Source organism: Podarcis gaigeae, assembly GCF_964106915.1.
Source record: "Podarcis gaigeae genome assembly, chromosome: 6".
Lineage (NCBI taxonomy): Eukaryota > Metazoa > Chordata > Lepidosauria > Squamata > Lacertidae > Podarcis > Podarcis gaigeae.
The window spans coordinates 2,799,621-2,815,679 of record NC_139682.1 but is presented as its reverse complement, the minus strand read 5'-3'; the positions used below and the strand labels follow the sequence as shown (position 1 = coordinate 2,815,679).

Below are 16,059 nucleotides of genomic sequence, written 5' to 3'. Positions count from 1 at the left end.
AAATAAAGATTGGGTGCAGGTGTGTCCTGGGAATTCCAGGTCTTCACAACTATGCAAAGACATGCTAAAATTCCAGGTGGAGGGTTAAACTTCACCAACTGGAAGAATCCCAGGGGCCTGTGCTGTGCCTCTCAGTCTGTCGAGGAACATATGTCACAGCTTGGTCACCCTGTCTCCTCAATAACATCACAGAAACAGAGTCCTGTCCCAGGGACTTAAACTTATGCAACCTGCTCTTAGAGGCCTCCAAGTGAGAGAGACACACCACTGTGCCTCAAGACAACCACCAATCTGGCAGCCAGAGAGTTTTCCTAACATACAGATTAAATATTTCCCCTTGCAGTTTATGCCAAAGAGTTCTCATCTTATCCACAGGAGAAAAGAAGGTCAATCACATGTTTATCCTCAGTGACATCCCCTTCACTCACTGGACCCTATTCTCACAACCCTTTCTGCACATGGCAACTGCATCCCTTGGCTACGTTGAGCCCATTCTGCCTTGCTACCATGCACACAAATCATGTCATGTAAAATTCTGTGGCCACGAACTCAGCCCAGGTGGCAATGGGATCCTAACAACTTTTGCCCACTTCAAGTTGTATTTTTGGCATCCATAGGAAAAGCTCAGTATGTGGCGGCACAGTTAAAAGCCTGCATATCCCATGCAGAAAGTATTATGGAAACAGGCTGCAGTCATTTCCAAGCCAAGGGAACCCATTACCACCTGCTGCATGTGTGTTCGCCCCACCCCCAATCTATTCTCAATGCTTCCAATGGCTTCTCTTGCCCTGCTTTGGATTATTGCCTGCCCCTCCCTTGCCTTTCTTGATAAGTGGAGTGATCCAGGTTCAGCACAGTACGGCTGCACACATGCTGACTTGGCTACAGGACACGCACTTCTTCCCATGCCTTCTTCCTTTCTTATTTCTTAAAGTAACTCAGGTCAGAGGTGGCTTCCTTGGCAGCAGCATCACTGTGCTGACTCACTAACTTTTCATCAAGCGTTTCTGTGGCCCTTCCTGACATACAGGCAACCTCGTTTGCACAAATCAGGTAGCCTAGTCTGCAGCCAAGTTTACTTTCCCTCTCGCTTAACTTTACGAGACACCAGAGTTGCCCTGCTCCTTCCTTTGTTCAGCCCGCATTTGCAATTTGCTGAGACTTGCCTTCTCTCTAGATCTGGTGCCCTCTCTTGCGAATACTTAATGCTGGAACCTGGGAGTCAAAACATTTCAGAAGGGGCCATCGCTCAACGGCAGGGCTCACTTTACGTGGAGGTCCAATCCCCACACAACTCTAGCTAGAAGGCTCAGGTGTCAGGTGATGGGAGGGGGCCCTACTGGTGACTCTGGTGAGGAGCTACCAGTCAGAGTAAGCAGCACAGGGCTAGACGCAGCAGTAGCCTGCTTCAATATAAGACATTTCAAATATTCATTTTTCCCCATTCAACTTTGGTATATGTGTAAACACTTAGTCTTTATTCATTCATGCCACATTTTTAGTCTATCCAAACTGAGGGCTTGTAGTGGGTAAAGGCATAACTCAAGGGGGAAAAGTATAATGGAACACAAGTCTAATATGCATCCTTGGCTACACCCACCCCACATTTCATTTTAGCCAAACTACTGACAGCCAGCCCAAGCAGCGAAGGCATCCCAAAGCTCCCATGTTGCACAGCTGAGGAACGAGCCACCAGAACCAACTCTCTGTGAGCTTCTTCGTGGTTTTCGCAAGCAGCCTGTCATTACCCGCTAAGCTCTGCATTTGCCAAGAATCTCACCAGGGTGCCTTGTCATAACCAGTAAGAGCCCACACTGGGAGGATGCCTTGCGAAGCCCTTTCTGTGCCAGCCGCAATTGCCATCTCTGTCCTCTTTATGCCACATGGATTCCTGTGATAAGAGGCCCTGCCAGGCAGGTCCCAATGTCAGCAGCATCTCCTGGCAGCTTTCGTTAATGATGGCACAGCCAAACAGCAACTCCCTGCATTGCTGACTTGCTACTAAACCAAGCACAAGGTGAGCAATGCATGTCCCCCCTTTTCAAGGCTTGAGATTCTGCTCCCTCCATGCATATAATGTGGCCTGCGCTGGACTCAAAATCACAGCAGCCTGTGTGGTATGAACAGGGAGACCCATGTGAGATAAAGCCAGGAGCGCATGCAGATTTCGGGGTTGAAAGAACATCAGCTATATACATCCGCGGCCCTTTGAATCTCCCACATAGAGAAGTATAGCTTTACCTTGCCTGTACAGAGAAACATACAAACAGCATCCTCTGTACCGAAGCATTAAGCTGAAAAAATCAGAAAATATATAAGTGTAGGAAGCAGTATGCTTAGAAGGAACTCGGCAGATTATCCAGAGCAGTCCTCTCACCCCCCAAATCCCAAGAAAGGACATCCTTCATTTAACCTTCCTTGGCAGATCCCGGGACCAACATTCTCTTGATATTTCCCAGCCTCTCAGATGCACATTCCAATGGAATGGCTCTTGCAGTTTAGAAGGTACTTCCTAATAGGTTGCCAGATTCAACCTCCCTGCAGGTTTTTATTTAAAGACTTGGAATTAAGCCCACAAAAGTTTCCTGCTCACATTATTTTTATTTACTAGCCACTTGCCCAAACATGCCTGCATTAGACATTTGTAGCATGTCATCGTCTTCAAATAAATAAAAAAGACCAGATCTCTTGCCACAAACAGAATTTTCCCTTCCTGATTGTCTAGAGCCACTTATCCCGGGTAGCCAGACAAACGGCTTTTTACCAGCTTATTTAAAACCTTTGCTCCTTCTCTCCTCCACAGCAGATAAGTGAACATGAGCTACATTCTCTTCTCCACCCCAATCAGAAATCTTATAGCCTTCTGAATAACTGAAAATTGCCCACCACCACCCCAAATACAAATGAGCAGCTGGATTTCCCTTTCGGTTCTGAGAATTCCACCTTCATCACTTCACAAGACCAACCTTCCCAGTGCACCAAGTTCCACTCTTCTTTTGCACAAAGTCATTGTGACCCTTGAAACTACTGGGTGACCCAAGCATCCAATGTTTTGGGCTCCTTCACAAGAACACATTCCATCTGGTTTTCCACAACATGAGACCAGGAGAGGCGTTTTGAGGGGTGTTTTGGAGGGGGGTTGCTTTCTGTCATGTGCACCAGTCCATTCTACCTAGCTGCCCCAGTCACAAATTCCACTCAATCCAACCGGCACCCCCTCCACTTCCTTTCAGCCTGAGAGCTCTTTTCCTTTCCTCCCTGAGTTCTCAGGAGCTTTCTCTCTGCTAATCTCTTCTTTCTTGTAAACAAACTACAAATGAAACTTTCATTACAAAAAAAGAGCACAAATCCATTACCACGGTCCCTCTCCGGGCTGGGCTCCTCAGCAGCCAACCATGCCATGCCAGGGGTGACACCGGTGAAAGCGACAGCAGCTGCCCTAATCAGCCTGCACAATCTCTTCGCTGGCCTAACCTTCCTCACCCTCCCCTCTCCTCTCGCTCCCTCCCCACCCCATTCCCCCGCCCAACACTTCCAGCTCACAGGAGCACCCTGCAGTAAAGTTCCACCGATTAGGGTCACGGAATATTGACTCAGCTCCTTTACCGAAAGAGCAACCAAACCCCTGCCAGGTACGCTCATAAGGCAACACCCAGAGAAAGGAGTGGAGTCCAAAGACAGGTGCATGCACACCTTCCACCTGCTCCACTATTCACACTAGACTGATATCCCCATCATGTCCCACCTGGATAAAAGAAAAAAGGCACCTGTCTAGCGACGCATCGCATTTCTGTGACACCCAGCCACCACCCCGGCCCCTCAGCATGGAAAAGAGCTTTGTAAACATCTGTTAAGTCTTCCAGCTTCCCTGATGACACACAAAAAAAACAAGGATGGGAGCGGATACTGGAAGGACCACAGAGAAAGTCTTCCATTCTACTTTTTCTTTCTTTCTAGCCTTCAACTGGAACCTCTTCCATTTTTCTCTGGAATACGGACACCCCACAGAAACCACCTTCAGTGACACAATTTTGTTCCAGAGCTCACCATGTAACCCTGCCTGGTAAACGTAAGAAGCGAGTGCTATCAATAACCTGGTTCTTTTACAGCCAGGGTCAATTTTCCTGGGCTGGGCTTATGTTATGTGTGATCCCAAACTCAGGAACACCCCGCCCACCTCCTCCTTCACACCCCAATATTCCTCACAACACTCTGCTCTCTTTTTGGATGCAAATAACCCATTTATTGCCCATTTTGCCATCAACGCAAGATCGACTGCCAGGCGAAAGAGGCGTGCCATTAGAGGAGGCCTGCCAGAGTCCTCTACACCCACACAGGTCAGCAGGACTGGCGAGGGTGGCAGCACCAGGGAAGTTGGGCTCAGACTTTCTCCGCACTGCTGCACCTCCACTCGAAAAGTAGTCGCGCAAAGATCCAAAGAGCTGCTTTTGGTACAGCCAAGAGCTTTGACACGCTCTGTGGGATTTCGAGTTTTTTTGCTCTGAACAAGATCAGAGATGCAAAATGCTTGCTTTGAGTGGGAGAGGTGGGAGGGGTCTGCGGGGAGAGATGCTTTTCAAGAGAAGCGTGGTCCTGTTTTTAAATACATATCCCTTTGCTTTGCAGGATATATATTGCCCTTTATGCACAGAGAGCCTGAGTGTCATCCCCCCCCCCCACTGGAACAGTTTGCTGTGGTTGTAGCCAGCAAAAGCCCCACCAAGTGTGTCAGGCTGTGTCCATGCATTCGAGATGGAAAGGACACTGGCATGGGCCGAGGGACCTTGTTCTTCAAGACCTGCTCCTGCTGCCCCCACTCTCCTTCAAACATGGCCTCCGAGCCCAGAGGAGCAGGAGAGGAATCCTCACAGCCCAGGGACAGTGCTCCTTCTCCCAATTCTTGCAGCTAACCCCTGGGGCTTGGTGGGTGAACCAAGCAGAAAACTTCCCCTTCCTCAAAACATGCCTTCAGAAAAGGAAAAAAAAAGGAGATGTCTGCTCCCTCTCCAAGGCTCCCTGTTGTCAAAAGCAGGTGTGGGGAGAATCTGGCCCCACTACAGCAGAGAGGCTGTGCTTTTATTTCCCCCCACAGGAATGAACAGCAGCCATTCCTCTATCCAGAGTGTAACTAGCAAAACGAGTGCATCAGTGTTACCTGTGACCTATGTGGGGTTTTTTTTGGTTTTTTTAAAAAAATGAATTTGCATAGTTGTGTGCTCCACCTTGATATCACCTTGTTGCACTGTTTTAGTGTTGTTAGCCGCTCTGAGCCCGGCTTCGGCTGGGGAGGGCGGGATATAAATAAAATTATTATTATTATTATTATTATTATTATTATTATTATTATCATCATCCATTCTGCCCTTTCACTGGACAGCCTCACCTCTTCAACTGGGGTAGAGAACGGCCCCCATACCCCATGAGCCAACACTGACAGGTGGGTGGGGCTACCCACCTGTCAATCATCTGACATTATGACATCAGGTGACCGGCAGGTGGGCAGTCCCAACCACCTGTCAAGGTTGACCCCCACAGGGTGGGTGAAGCAGCTTCCAGCAGGCTTGAAATCTCCACTCACCAGCTGATGAGAGGAAGGTTCGATCCTGCTAGGTCTACTTCACTAGCATGTTTCCCACAGGAAAAGAGCTGGTGAAGTAAGACCCAGCAGGACTGCACCCTACTCCCAGCCCATCAGCTGATGCCACCCAGTGTTGGTCAGGTGGATGTGGTTTGGGGGAAATGGCCTTGTGGCCAAACAGGGCCTCTGAGTATCCCTGAGTTCTGTTTCTTGGCCACCCCGGAATGTTGGGAAGTGGACTTTATTTATATGATGATGATACTGAGCATTTATATGGTGTTTTCCAGTTTCCAAAGCCACTCACATGCATTATCCAGCAATGTTTAGTTCATCTCTGAGGTGAGCAGGTATCGTTTGTGTATTACAGATAGTGGGTTGACACTGTGAGGTCCAAACTGGATGCGAAACTAAGGCTGTAATCCTGTACCCACCTCCCCTTCGGAGTGAGCCCCACTGTACCTAATGGGAATTATTTCTGAGTGTGCGTGCCTAAGTTTGTGCTGTAACTGTGTCACTTACTGGTTTTTAAAATTAATAATAATAATAGCAGATGTGATGAGATTTCCATGCGGAAGGAATATTTAACCCTGCCCTCCATTGCACTGGTCCAAGTGAGGAAAGGGGTGCTCAGACTTAGGAACTTTGTGTCAGAGGCAATATTTGAACCAGGAATGCCCTGGTCCACAGCTGAGTCTCTTAACCATTACACTACTCAGCTCTCTTGTGTATCCATTTCATTTATAAAATGTATTAGTCACTTTCCCTAAAAATAGGCCAAAGCAACACATAGTGTTGAAAACTTCAAAACTAAGTTACTCGTGCCCCTGACAGCGGTCCAATTTTTTAAGAAAAAGGGATGGGGAAACTATGAAAATTGGTGAATCAGCAGCCATACGTAAGATCTGATTATTTAGAAAACTATTCTAAAACCACATGAGAGATGAGGGGTGGGATGTGAGTCAATAATGTTGTGATAATATAGTCCAACCTCTTCTGTAAGGTACTCATTTTATTGTTGTTACTTTAAAAAACAAATTAACAAGGACAGAACAGCACAAGGTAGCACTAAACAGAGGGACAGTGAGCAGCCACAAGGAATATTTCATCTAAGCAGTAACAACCACCACTTCTCCAAGTTATCAAGCATTAAACACAGTCTTGTGAGCATGTCTAGAAGATACTGAGCCACATTTAACCATGGCATAACTACTTCAGTCCACAGAAAAGTGCATTCGATAGAAAGGGAAATTCTTTTGACTCCAAGGGCTGGGGGCTGTTACACCAGCCAGCCGATATTGCACCTGGAAGCCTAGAAGCCCAATGGTATCACCAATGAAGCCCAGTGGCCATACCCAAAGACCACACAAAAGGACAAAGAATGCTACCTGCTTTTACACTATACAAATCACATGCAGCAAAAGCCTTTCTGACAGGTTGGCTAATGTGTGTTGCTCTTCACAGCAAGCCCTACTCTCATCATTATCCACTGCATGAAACTGTACCCCTCTTGGGTGTAACAGAAGAGAATCTGCTCAGGAACACTGTACCAGCTAAGACATTAAAATATAAGAAATAGAGCTGGAAGCATTACTTGATTAATCAATTATAATACATTAGCTGCAGATGTATTTTAATCAGAGCTGTCAGCCCTGAAAGAATGTTCAGTGCTGATAGTCTCTTTTGGGGGGAACATCCAAGCCATGCATTAAAGGGATTTTGAAAACAATACATGATATGCCTTTTATTTATTGTAAAGGAATAATCACTTTCATTGAATAATATGCTCAAAATACCACCTACATTGAGACAGAGGTAATTGTTGTAATCAGCTTAACATTAACGGTTGATTAATTACTTTAAGACATTATAAAGAAATTTGACTAACACCTCTTGATCCTGAACACTTTTACTTGAGAAAGAGGCATATTAAACTTATTTCCAAATTGTATTTACAGGGCAATTCTATACATGTCTACTCAGAAGTAATTCCTATTAAGTTCAATGAGACTTACTCCCCGGTAAGTATATACAGGAATCCAAATATATAGATTTCATATGGGCATACTTGATATTTGCAAGATTCCCTATCACCCTCAATTCCTGTCCTTTTCCAGATCAGAAAGAGAGAGATATTTAAACATGAAAAGTATTCCATATGTCACTGCTCGAAGCAAAAAAGGAGCAAACTCTACAGAAAAAAGGTTTCCAAATTTCTGCCTCCAGGCATATTTAAAGCGAACACTGTTGGGAAGGGAGGGAACAGGGCTACAAGCCATGCCAGGGGAAACTGCTGTCAGACAGGCTTTCAAAACCGCCCTTCCTGAAGCTCGAAGGCTTTGCTTAGCCTTCAGCAGGCGAGAACTGGCACCCAGTTCCAAAGTCCATTAGAGCCAAGAAATATGGATTCATTTTATTTGAATTGCTAACCTGCTCACACCCCTCAAGCTCAGGACAGATTAAAACGTTTTAAAATGGTTGAAAAGCAGGCAGATTATCCACACTCTTCAGTATTAAACGAAAAGATGGGACAATACAACCCAAAGTGGCTCAGGTTTTGACATGCCACATGGGGAAGGAAATCCCACAGATAGTAGGAAGCGACCCAAAATACCTCTTTATATGTCTTCCTGTACAAACTTGGTTCTCGAGAGGGAATAATCAAGTGAGTATTTGGGGGAGGTCTAAAAAATTGTGAGGCTATCAATAAAATCCTCGGAGTTACACACCCAGGTGCCATGAAAATCCATCTAGGTCTAGCCACGGATCAAGTTCCTGCTCTGCCATGGGCTCAACAGTATCGGTCTCAACAGAAAAATGGGAGCACAATGAGAGTTGTAGCCTTGGGGGGGGGGGGCTCACTGGTTTTTTTGCCCCAGGTGAACCCCATAAGGGGTGCCATTGAGGCAGTGTGTGTACACAAATGTGCGTGGGGGTGCCAAACTGCATCTTTGACCCAGGTGAAATAACACTTAGTTTCGGCCCTGGCAAAGAATATGAAATCTCAATGTGGGAACTAAAAAAAAAAGTCTTCTAACTTGAAATGACATGTTCTGGAGTAAACAAGTGAATTAGAAAACTTTGCACACTTTGCTAGGGAAAACTTTGCACACTTTGCTAGTGACTATCTGAGTGATAAAACATGAACAGTATTTGCACTGCAGATGAGGGACTTGTTGAACTCAAATAGGCACTGGATTCAATTTTACAGAGGAAAGGATTCATTTAAAGCAGAAGAGAAAAATAGGCATTTGACAGTTACCACCTACCTTACTTAATGGAAATATTCCCTACCATCCCAAGTCCAAACTCTCCCCTTTGCCCAACCTATACTCTGCCAACAGTTCACTGTCTGTTCCACCCAATATTAAGGGAAGTGACATTACTGCCAAGAAACTATTAGCATGTGACGCCTGTTCCATTGTTCCTCCACCCAGCTGGGGAGAAAAAACACAGGAAGTAAATAGCAGACCTGAGAAAGGGTTTGCAAAAACAGAGCCAGAAATATTTCCCATTAAGAAAAGTACTCTTCGCAACACAGCATCAAGGCTTGCTTTTGAAGAGCCTTCACCTTACCCACATACACTCATTCCTGGGGACTTTTCGCCTTCCTTTTCTGCACCAACCCTTCTCTCCCACCCCACCCCCCAACCTCCCACCCCCCCAAGCTCAGGCAGGCAAATCTTGACGGAGTGTTTGCAACGAGCTGGTGCCCGGAGGTTGCTGCCTGAAGCAGGGATTGACCCATAAAGCCCAGCTTTACCTCCGGGGAGAAATCTATTTCCAGTCCAATCCACCCACCCCCACCCAAAAGGGGAGGAAGAGCTGGAGGAGGAGGAGGAGCGCCATGGCAGAGAGAGAGAGAGAGAGAGAGAGAGAGAGAGAGAGAGAGAGAGACCCCCGCCCCTCCTACTCTCCAGGTGGAAAGGAGATGATGGAGGGAAGGCTAGGGAAGGGAAGGGGGGGTCTCTCCCTGCGCCTAGGGTGGGAAAGGGAAAATCGATGCCGGAGAGAAGGAGAAGCAGCTCCCTGGGCGAATTGATGGGTCTGGAGCTCCCCATTGATCTGCCTTCGCCGCCGCCTCTCCCCACTTTCTTCTTTCTGCGCTTTTGTGCTCTTCCGGGGAGGGGAAGATGCTGGCGAGGGAAGGGAAAGGAGGAGAAGGGAAGGACGCGCTAACCTTAACCTTTCTCCAGGCATCGGGCTCATTAGAGACGCTAATGAGAGGCCGCTCGGAGGGGGGGGGGCGGGTTGTCTCTAGGTGCTGAAGAGGGGAAGACGAGGCCGAGGCGGTTCGGTTCGGGTAGCTGTCTGGGAAGGAGGGTCGGTAGGTAGAGGAGTCGTGGGGGCCAGTCTGGAATCAGAACGCACGAGGGAGTTTTCAAAAACGGCGAGATTCCGCCCCTCCTCCTTCGAGCCAACGGGACCCCGGCCCGCCGGCCCCGATCCACGCATTACCAGCCTCACAACTCCGAGCGCCGCGGCTGGCTCCCCTGCTGGCTGCGCGCAGATTCCGCTTGAGGGCACCCACCCACCCGCTCCCCTCACCCCGGCCAAAACGCCAGCAAACTGTCAGGCGAGCCCTGCCCGACACGCAGCACTTTGTAACTACTTTTCACACGCGCGCACAAACCCAGCGCCCTGCTCTTGCGCGCACAAGGAGAAATGCGGTGTTACTACTACAAACTCATTCACTTCACAGCTGCCCACGTTCCAGTGGGACAGGTCACAGGAGTGCGTCTGCAAAAGGAACTCTCCAGCAACTGTTGTAACACTCGTGGGATAAGTTCCCGGGTGTGCATCCACACATGCACACACCCCTCACTCCCACCCAGTAAAGTCCTCGCAACTTCCTTCCTGGAGACGGGCCCCAGGCCGTCCTCCATTGTATCTACCCGTAGTACACGGAGCAGCCGCCCACCACCAGGTCCTCCTCCCCTGTCCTCCTCCGTGTACACACAGAGCCCGAGCAACCTGTCAACAATCGCAGGGCGCGCGGCTGCTCCTCCACGAGTTCAGTCCGGCATTCACACTCCCCCTGTCCCCTTCCGCCTCCACGCGCCTCCCATCCCTCCCCCCCGCCCTGCCAGGCATCGCTGAACACTCTTCTTCCACCTCTTGCCGTTGGACCCCCCCCCACGGATTCTCCCCCCACCCCGTGCATTCCAAGCGCAGAGTGTATGCGGCCCGTTGGCTAACTCCAAACGGACACCCCCTCCCCGTTCCTTGAGCGCGCTCCTCTCTCCGCGTCCCCACCCCGCAGCCGCGGCTTTTCTTCCTCCACTCCCCCATCCGAGGATCCCGGGAATTCCTATAGTGGCAAGCAAACAAAAGCGCACCCCCTCCGATCAAGGACGCGCCCCTCCAGTCGCAGGCTGCTCGGCGCTCCCCTCCAATAAACTTGCCTCCGCCCCTTCCGTGCCCACACGCCCCCTTCCCACCCCCACGCGTGGCCGCCCCCTGGAAAAAGGCGCCCGGGAGTGTAAAGCGCTTTGGCTGCCGGAAAGTGAAACAAGAGAGCGAGCGCGGCGAGGGCAGCCCCGCCGCCGCCGCCCCCCATCCCTCCTCTAGCGGCCACCTCTCGGGGGTCTTCCACCCGCACGCCCAATTCGCCGGCGCACACCCCGGGGTCGCCAGGGCTTTCCGGACGCTCCTCCTTGGGTACGCACACCTTCCTCTCTCTGCGCGCCCCCAGTGCCAGGCTAGCCTGGGTTCAACTCGACCACCACCCTCTCCCGGGGTGGGGGAATGGTTGGCTGGCCCCAATACCCACAAGTTGCCCCCCCCCCAGCCAAGACCCGCTGCTTTTCCTCGTAGCAGGGCGCACGGAGCGCGGCGCGTCCGGGGACGCACGGCCCTCTCTGTCTCTCCTCCCGTTCCCTGTGGCCGGGGCGGCCCGTCTCCTGCCCGGCCCCAGCCATCGCCTACCTGCTGCGGGGCCGCTGCGGCGCCTGGGGCCCGCCGCCGGCCTGCGCCAGCCCTGGCCGAGAGAGAAGGGGGCGCTCCGGGGAAGGCTGACAGCCAGCTGCTGCCCGAGGAGGAGCGCCCCGCCGGGAGGGGAGCGGAGAGGAGAGAGGAGGGCTGGCACTGCGGAGCGCGTCACTCCCGGATCGGGGGGAGGGGGGAGCGAGCGAGAGAGAGACGGGGAAGAGAGGGCTGGGGGAGGGGGGACACAGGCAGCCTGAGCCTCCTACACGCATCCCGGGAGGGGGGGGGGAGACCAGGAGGCGGAGGAGGCGGCGCACGCCCTGTCGGAGACACATAGGCGCACACACCGTGCGCGCAAGGAGGCGAAAGCCAGAGGGAGACGCTGTGTTGTGCCGCCGGAGGGTGGAGAGAAAGAAACGGGGGGAAACGCACGAGGAGAGGAAGAGGGAGGGAGGGAGAGGAGCCCGTCCATTTTCTAAAGAGCGGCCTGGACTCCTTGCCGGGAAGGATGATGGAAGGCAGGTACCAGGCATCCTGCGGGAAGGGCAGGGCTGGATGTGCCCGGCAAGGAAGAGGGGCGCTCGCGGCAGGTTATTCACAAGGGGCGCTCGCTCAGACACACACCAGTCCGTGACACTTTTGGGGGGACTGCCCACCTTCAAGTTCTTGCTTACAGTGGTACCTCGGGTTAAGAACTTAATTCGTTCTGGAGGTCAGTTCTTAACCTGAAACTGTTCTTAACCTGAGGTACCGCTTTTGCTAATGGGGCCTCCCGCTGCCGCCGGAGCACCATTTCTGTTCTCATCCTGAAGCAAAGTTCTTAACCCGAGGTACTATTTCTGGGTTAGCGGAGTCTGTAACCTGAAGCGTCTGTAACCCGAGGTACCACTGTACTTGGGAGCAAGTTCATAGGCCAGCCCAATACAGTTTGGTGCCGGCGGCAGGAAATCCAAATGGCTTTACTCAACAAGGGGACACAATCCACCATGCAAAGCGGAGAATGACAGCTCTCATTATTTCTCATTATTTCAGCGAGAGCTTCCAGATGAATTGTGTTCCAAGGGCCAAACCTTTTGCCACATGTGTGTTGAAGGTGTTTCTCTGATATGACATGTCAGGATGTGCGGTAGTTGTTTGTTTAAGGCTGCCGATAACTGCATAGGTATTTGAATGCCTAAGCTAAGGGCATGACCCCTGGCCTCTCCTGGCCTAAACTCAACACTATTTGTTTCAAATAAATTACTTTAATATTATTCAATAGGACTTGCCACTTGCCTCCAATCAGAGGGATGAAGCCCCTTCTTTGTAAAGAAAGTTGAAGTTGGAGCAGTTTGAAGTGGAATTCAAAATCTACATTAAACTGTAAAGTTGTCATTTGGTTTCCATGCCTCCCAATGTTTGGGCTCTGCTTGTCCCGCCAATTTCCCCTGGGAAAATCCACTTTTTACTGCTGAATCAAAGCAAATGTCAATTGGGTGGAAAGCAACAAGGCAAACTGAAAACCTCTTGGACCCCTGCTTTCTAGGCAGGGGACACACAAAGCATGGACGAGCCCTTTGAAACAGCAGGAAAACCAGTTTGGTTGCTGAATGTATCCAGATGCCACAGACATGAGGAGAGATGCAAACCTTCATGTTAATGGAGGTGAACTCTTAACATGCAGTTCCATGTTAAGTTCATGCTTGGTGCCCCTCTGGAACTGACCAGAAGGGCACCAAGCATGAACTTAAGTGGCATCCAGGACCTAAGGTAGGATACAACTGTTGTTGAACAGATTTGGAACAGTGAGCACGGTGGTATCCAATTCAACATATATTCAAACCAACATATAACTGGACAATTGCCAAGAAAGTCCAAAGAGGAAATTTCCCCAAAATGAAGGAGCTGGTTAAAAGGATGTTGAAGGGGAAAGTGTATAGGGTTAAATCTCCCCAGAATGCTTGGGAATGCTTAAAACCACAGATAGTAAGATTACAACAGGACTATATAACATAAACAAAGAAAGGTACCACTTAGAGCCAAGAGCTTTTTCTCTAATGGTACTGGTGTTTTGGACAAACTTTTTCACTGGTGGCGCAGAAATTCAAAAGGCCCCATCCATATTGGCATTCTATCAGCTGTTGAAGATACACCAGTTGAGGCAAGCATACCCCTGAACCTGAACTTCCTGAACAAATTGTTTTAATTGTTGTTCAGCTGCATTCTTTTTAACTGGCTTATTTAATGTATATCTTAATTATGGGTGTTTTTAATGCTTTGAGGGAATTGTTTTATTGTGTGTCTTAATGATGTATGGATTTATAATTGATTTTATACTTGTAAACTACTTAGATATAATAAGTATATTTATTTATACCCCACCCTCCCCAGCCAAGGCCAGGCTCAGGGCGGCTAACAAGCACTAATAAAAACAAGTTGAATGAATACAACTTAAAAACAAGATTAAAATACAACATTAAAATATTGAAACATTAAAATATTAAAATGCAGCCTCATCACAGGAGGAGAAAGGAAAAAGAAAAAAGAAAGAGGGGGAGGGAATCAAATTGGCGCCAAGCCAAAGGCCAGGCGGAACAACTCTGTCTTACAGGCCCTGCGGAAAGCAATCAGATTCTGCAGGGCCCTGGTCTCATGAGACAAAGCGTTCCACCAAGATGGAGCCAGTGTTGAAAAGGCCCTGGCTCTGGTTGAAGCTAATCTAACTTCCTTAGGGTCCGGGACCACTAGGGTGTTGCTATTTATGGACTTTGAGGCTCTCCGTGGGGCATAATGGGAGAGGTGGCCCCGTAGGTACGAGGGTCCTAGGCCGTGAAGGGCTTTAAAGGTCAAAAGCAGCACCTTAAATCTGACCCTGTACTCCACCGGGAGCCAGTGCAGCTGGTAAAGCACTGGGTGAATATGCTCCCATGGCAGGGACCCCGTGAGGAGCCTCGCTGCAGCATTCTGTACCCGCTGGAGTTTCTGGGACAGCTTCAAGGGCAGCCCCGCGTAGAGCGAATTACAGTAGTCAAGCCTGGAGGTGACCGTCGCATGGATCACTGTGGCCAGGGCGGGGCAAAAATGAGAAGAGTGCTATTGTGCTTAGGTCTTGCTTTTGGGCTTCTCATTGAAATCTGGTTGGTCACTGTGAGAACAGGATGCTAGACTAGGTGGGCCATTGGCCTGATCCAACAGGCTCTTCTTACATTCTTACATTCTTATGAACATTCACTTCAGAAAACAGAAGTCTTGTTCCAATGAGAACAAGCAGGAACACAAGCTTTGATTAAATAAATTCAAAAGATGAAAATAAAAGTAGTCAAGGAGCACATTGCTAAAAACATGAAGACCAACTACCAAAAAATCTTTAAATATATTCAAACAGGACATTAGCTAGAGAGGCCTTTGGAGCTTTAGATGGCAAAGGTGTGCTAAAGGAGGAAAAGGAGATTGCAGCTGAATGAATTATTTGCATCTGTTCTCAAAACAGTAGATATAAGAACTAAGGCAAACAGCAGTAAGAAGAGACAAAGTTTTAGACCTTATCAACAACCTAAAAGTGAGCAATTGACTTGGGGGAATGAGTTCTCTGCAAGGCCAAACATGCATGGAAAAGTGGGGGGGGGGGGGAGACAGAAAATTACAAGCTGCAAGTTTAGCTGAAGTAGAAGGAACCAGGGTGCAGTTGTCCACAATGTTGCTTTGGGAATATGAAGCAGAGGCAGCACTTTTGCCACCTGCTGTAGTGGTCACTAAACCTATACTGTGTTCTGCAAATACATTTGTAAATAAAATACATTACAGCGATTCATACATATGTGGCGTTCTCTCATCCCAAGAAAGTTAAACATTGCCTGCCACACTGCCCCTAAACCTCTCAAGGTGTGTGTGACCTTGTTTCCACATTTAGGACCCAAAAGGATCATCGCGAGTTGTGCTGGACTGAAAGAGAAAGGGTTCGGGGGGTGAGGGTTGAGAGCGTGGGTCTTAGAGGACATGTGTCGAGAAAAGACTGGAGAAGCTGCCTCTGGGTGGTGGCGCTGGGATTAGGGAGAGTCTAGTTGCAGTGGATAAGTGGGTCAAATGAGGCTAAGGTGGTTCAAGAAAATAATAGCCATGGGTGGGAGGAGGACCATGAGAACTAGCAACCACATACATTCGGAGGAAGGAGGACAAACAGCCAAGGGAGACAAAGCATTATTTATCAAGTAATCCTTCATAAAATACTGGCAGAGCAGGGGTATTGGCACGTCTCCCAAAAGTGGGGGAACACATTTCAGCTGCCACTGCAGAAGCGGTAAGTCATTCCATCAACTGTCCTACTGACACTTTTTTTTTTAATTAACCAACCTTTCTCTGTGGCCACTTGTCTTTGTGGTTCCTGTGCTGACCCCCCCAGCAAAGTGACCCCCTACACTGTCACTCGGAGACATAAAAACTACTGCCGAGGCAAGAACTCAAAGTCCAATCCACCAAATTACTCATCTGCAAAACAACAGAGCCCTGCTTGGTGTGACCTTAGAGGAAATTCCTCCCCAAAAAACCTGGGTCTTAAAGGAGAAAGTGAGGAAAGGTAA

General features: G+C 49.1%; 1 protein-coding gene across 9 annotated transcripts in view; it reads right to left on the bottom strand.

Moving 5' to 3' along the window:
* The window catches only part of NOL4L (nucleolar protein 4 like), a 137,306-nt gene that overhangs the window by 47,741 nt on the left and 73,506 nt on the right, over nucleotides 1-16,059 (bottom strand). The window contains exons 1-2 of one of the 9 annotated variants that reach the window (XM_083744274.1): nucleotides 11,504-11,628; nucleotides 9,756-9,929 (exon numbers count right to left, since the gene is read on the bottom strand). The exons of 5 other annotated variants lie outside the window; for them this stretch is intronic. Coding sequence is in view for 1 of the 4 variants with exons in the window: in XM_083744273.1 (XP_083600399.1) it covers nucleotides 2,242-2,262 (21 nt within the window). In the remaining 3 variants the exon portion in view is untranslated. Of the gene's footprint in view, nucleotides 1-2,241; nucleotides 2,295-3,356; nucleotides 3,467-9,755; nucleotides 9,930-10,549; nucleotides 10,692-11,503; nucleotides 11,683-16,059 lie in introns of those variants that run through there. 3 more of the 9 variants (XM_083744273.1, XM_083744275.1, XM_083744276.1) reach the window with 3 other exon arrangements.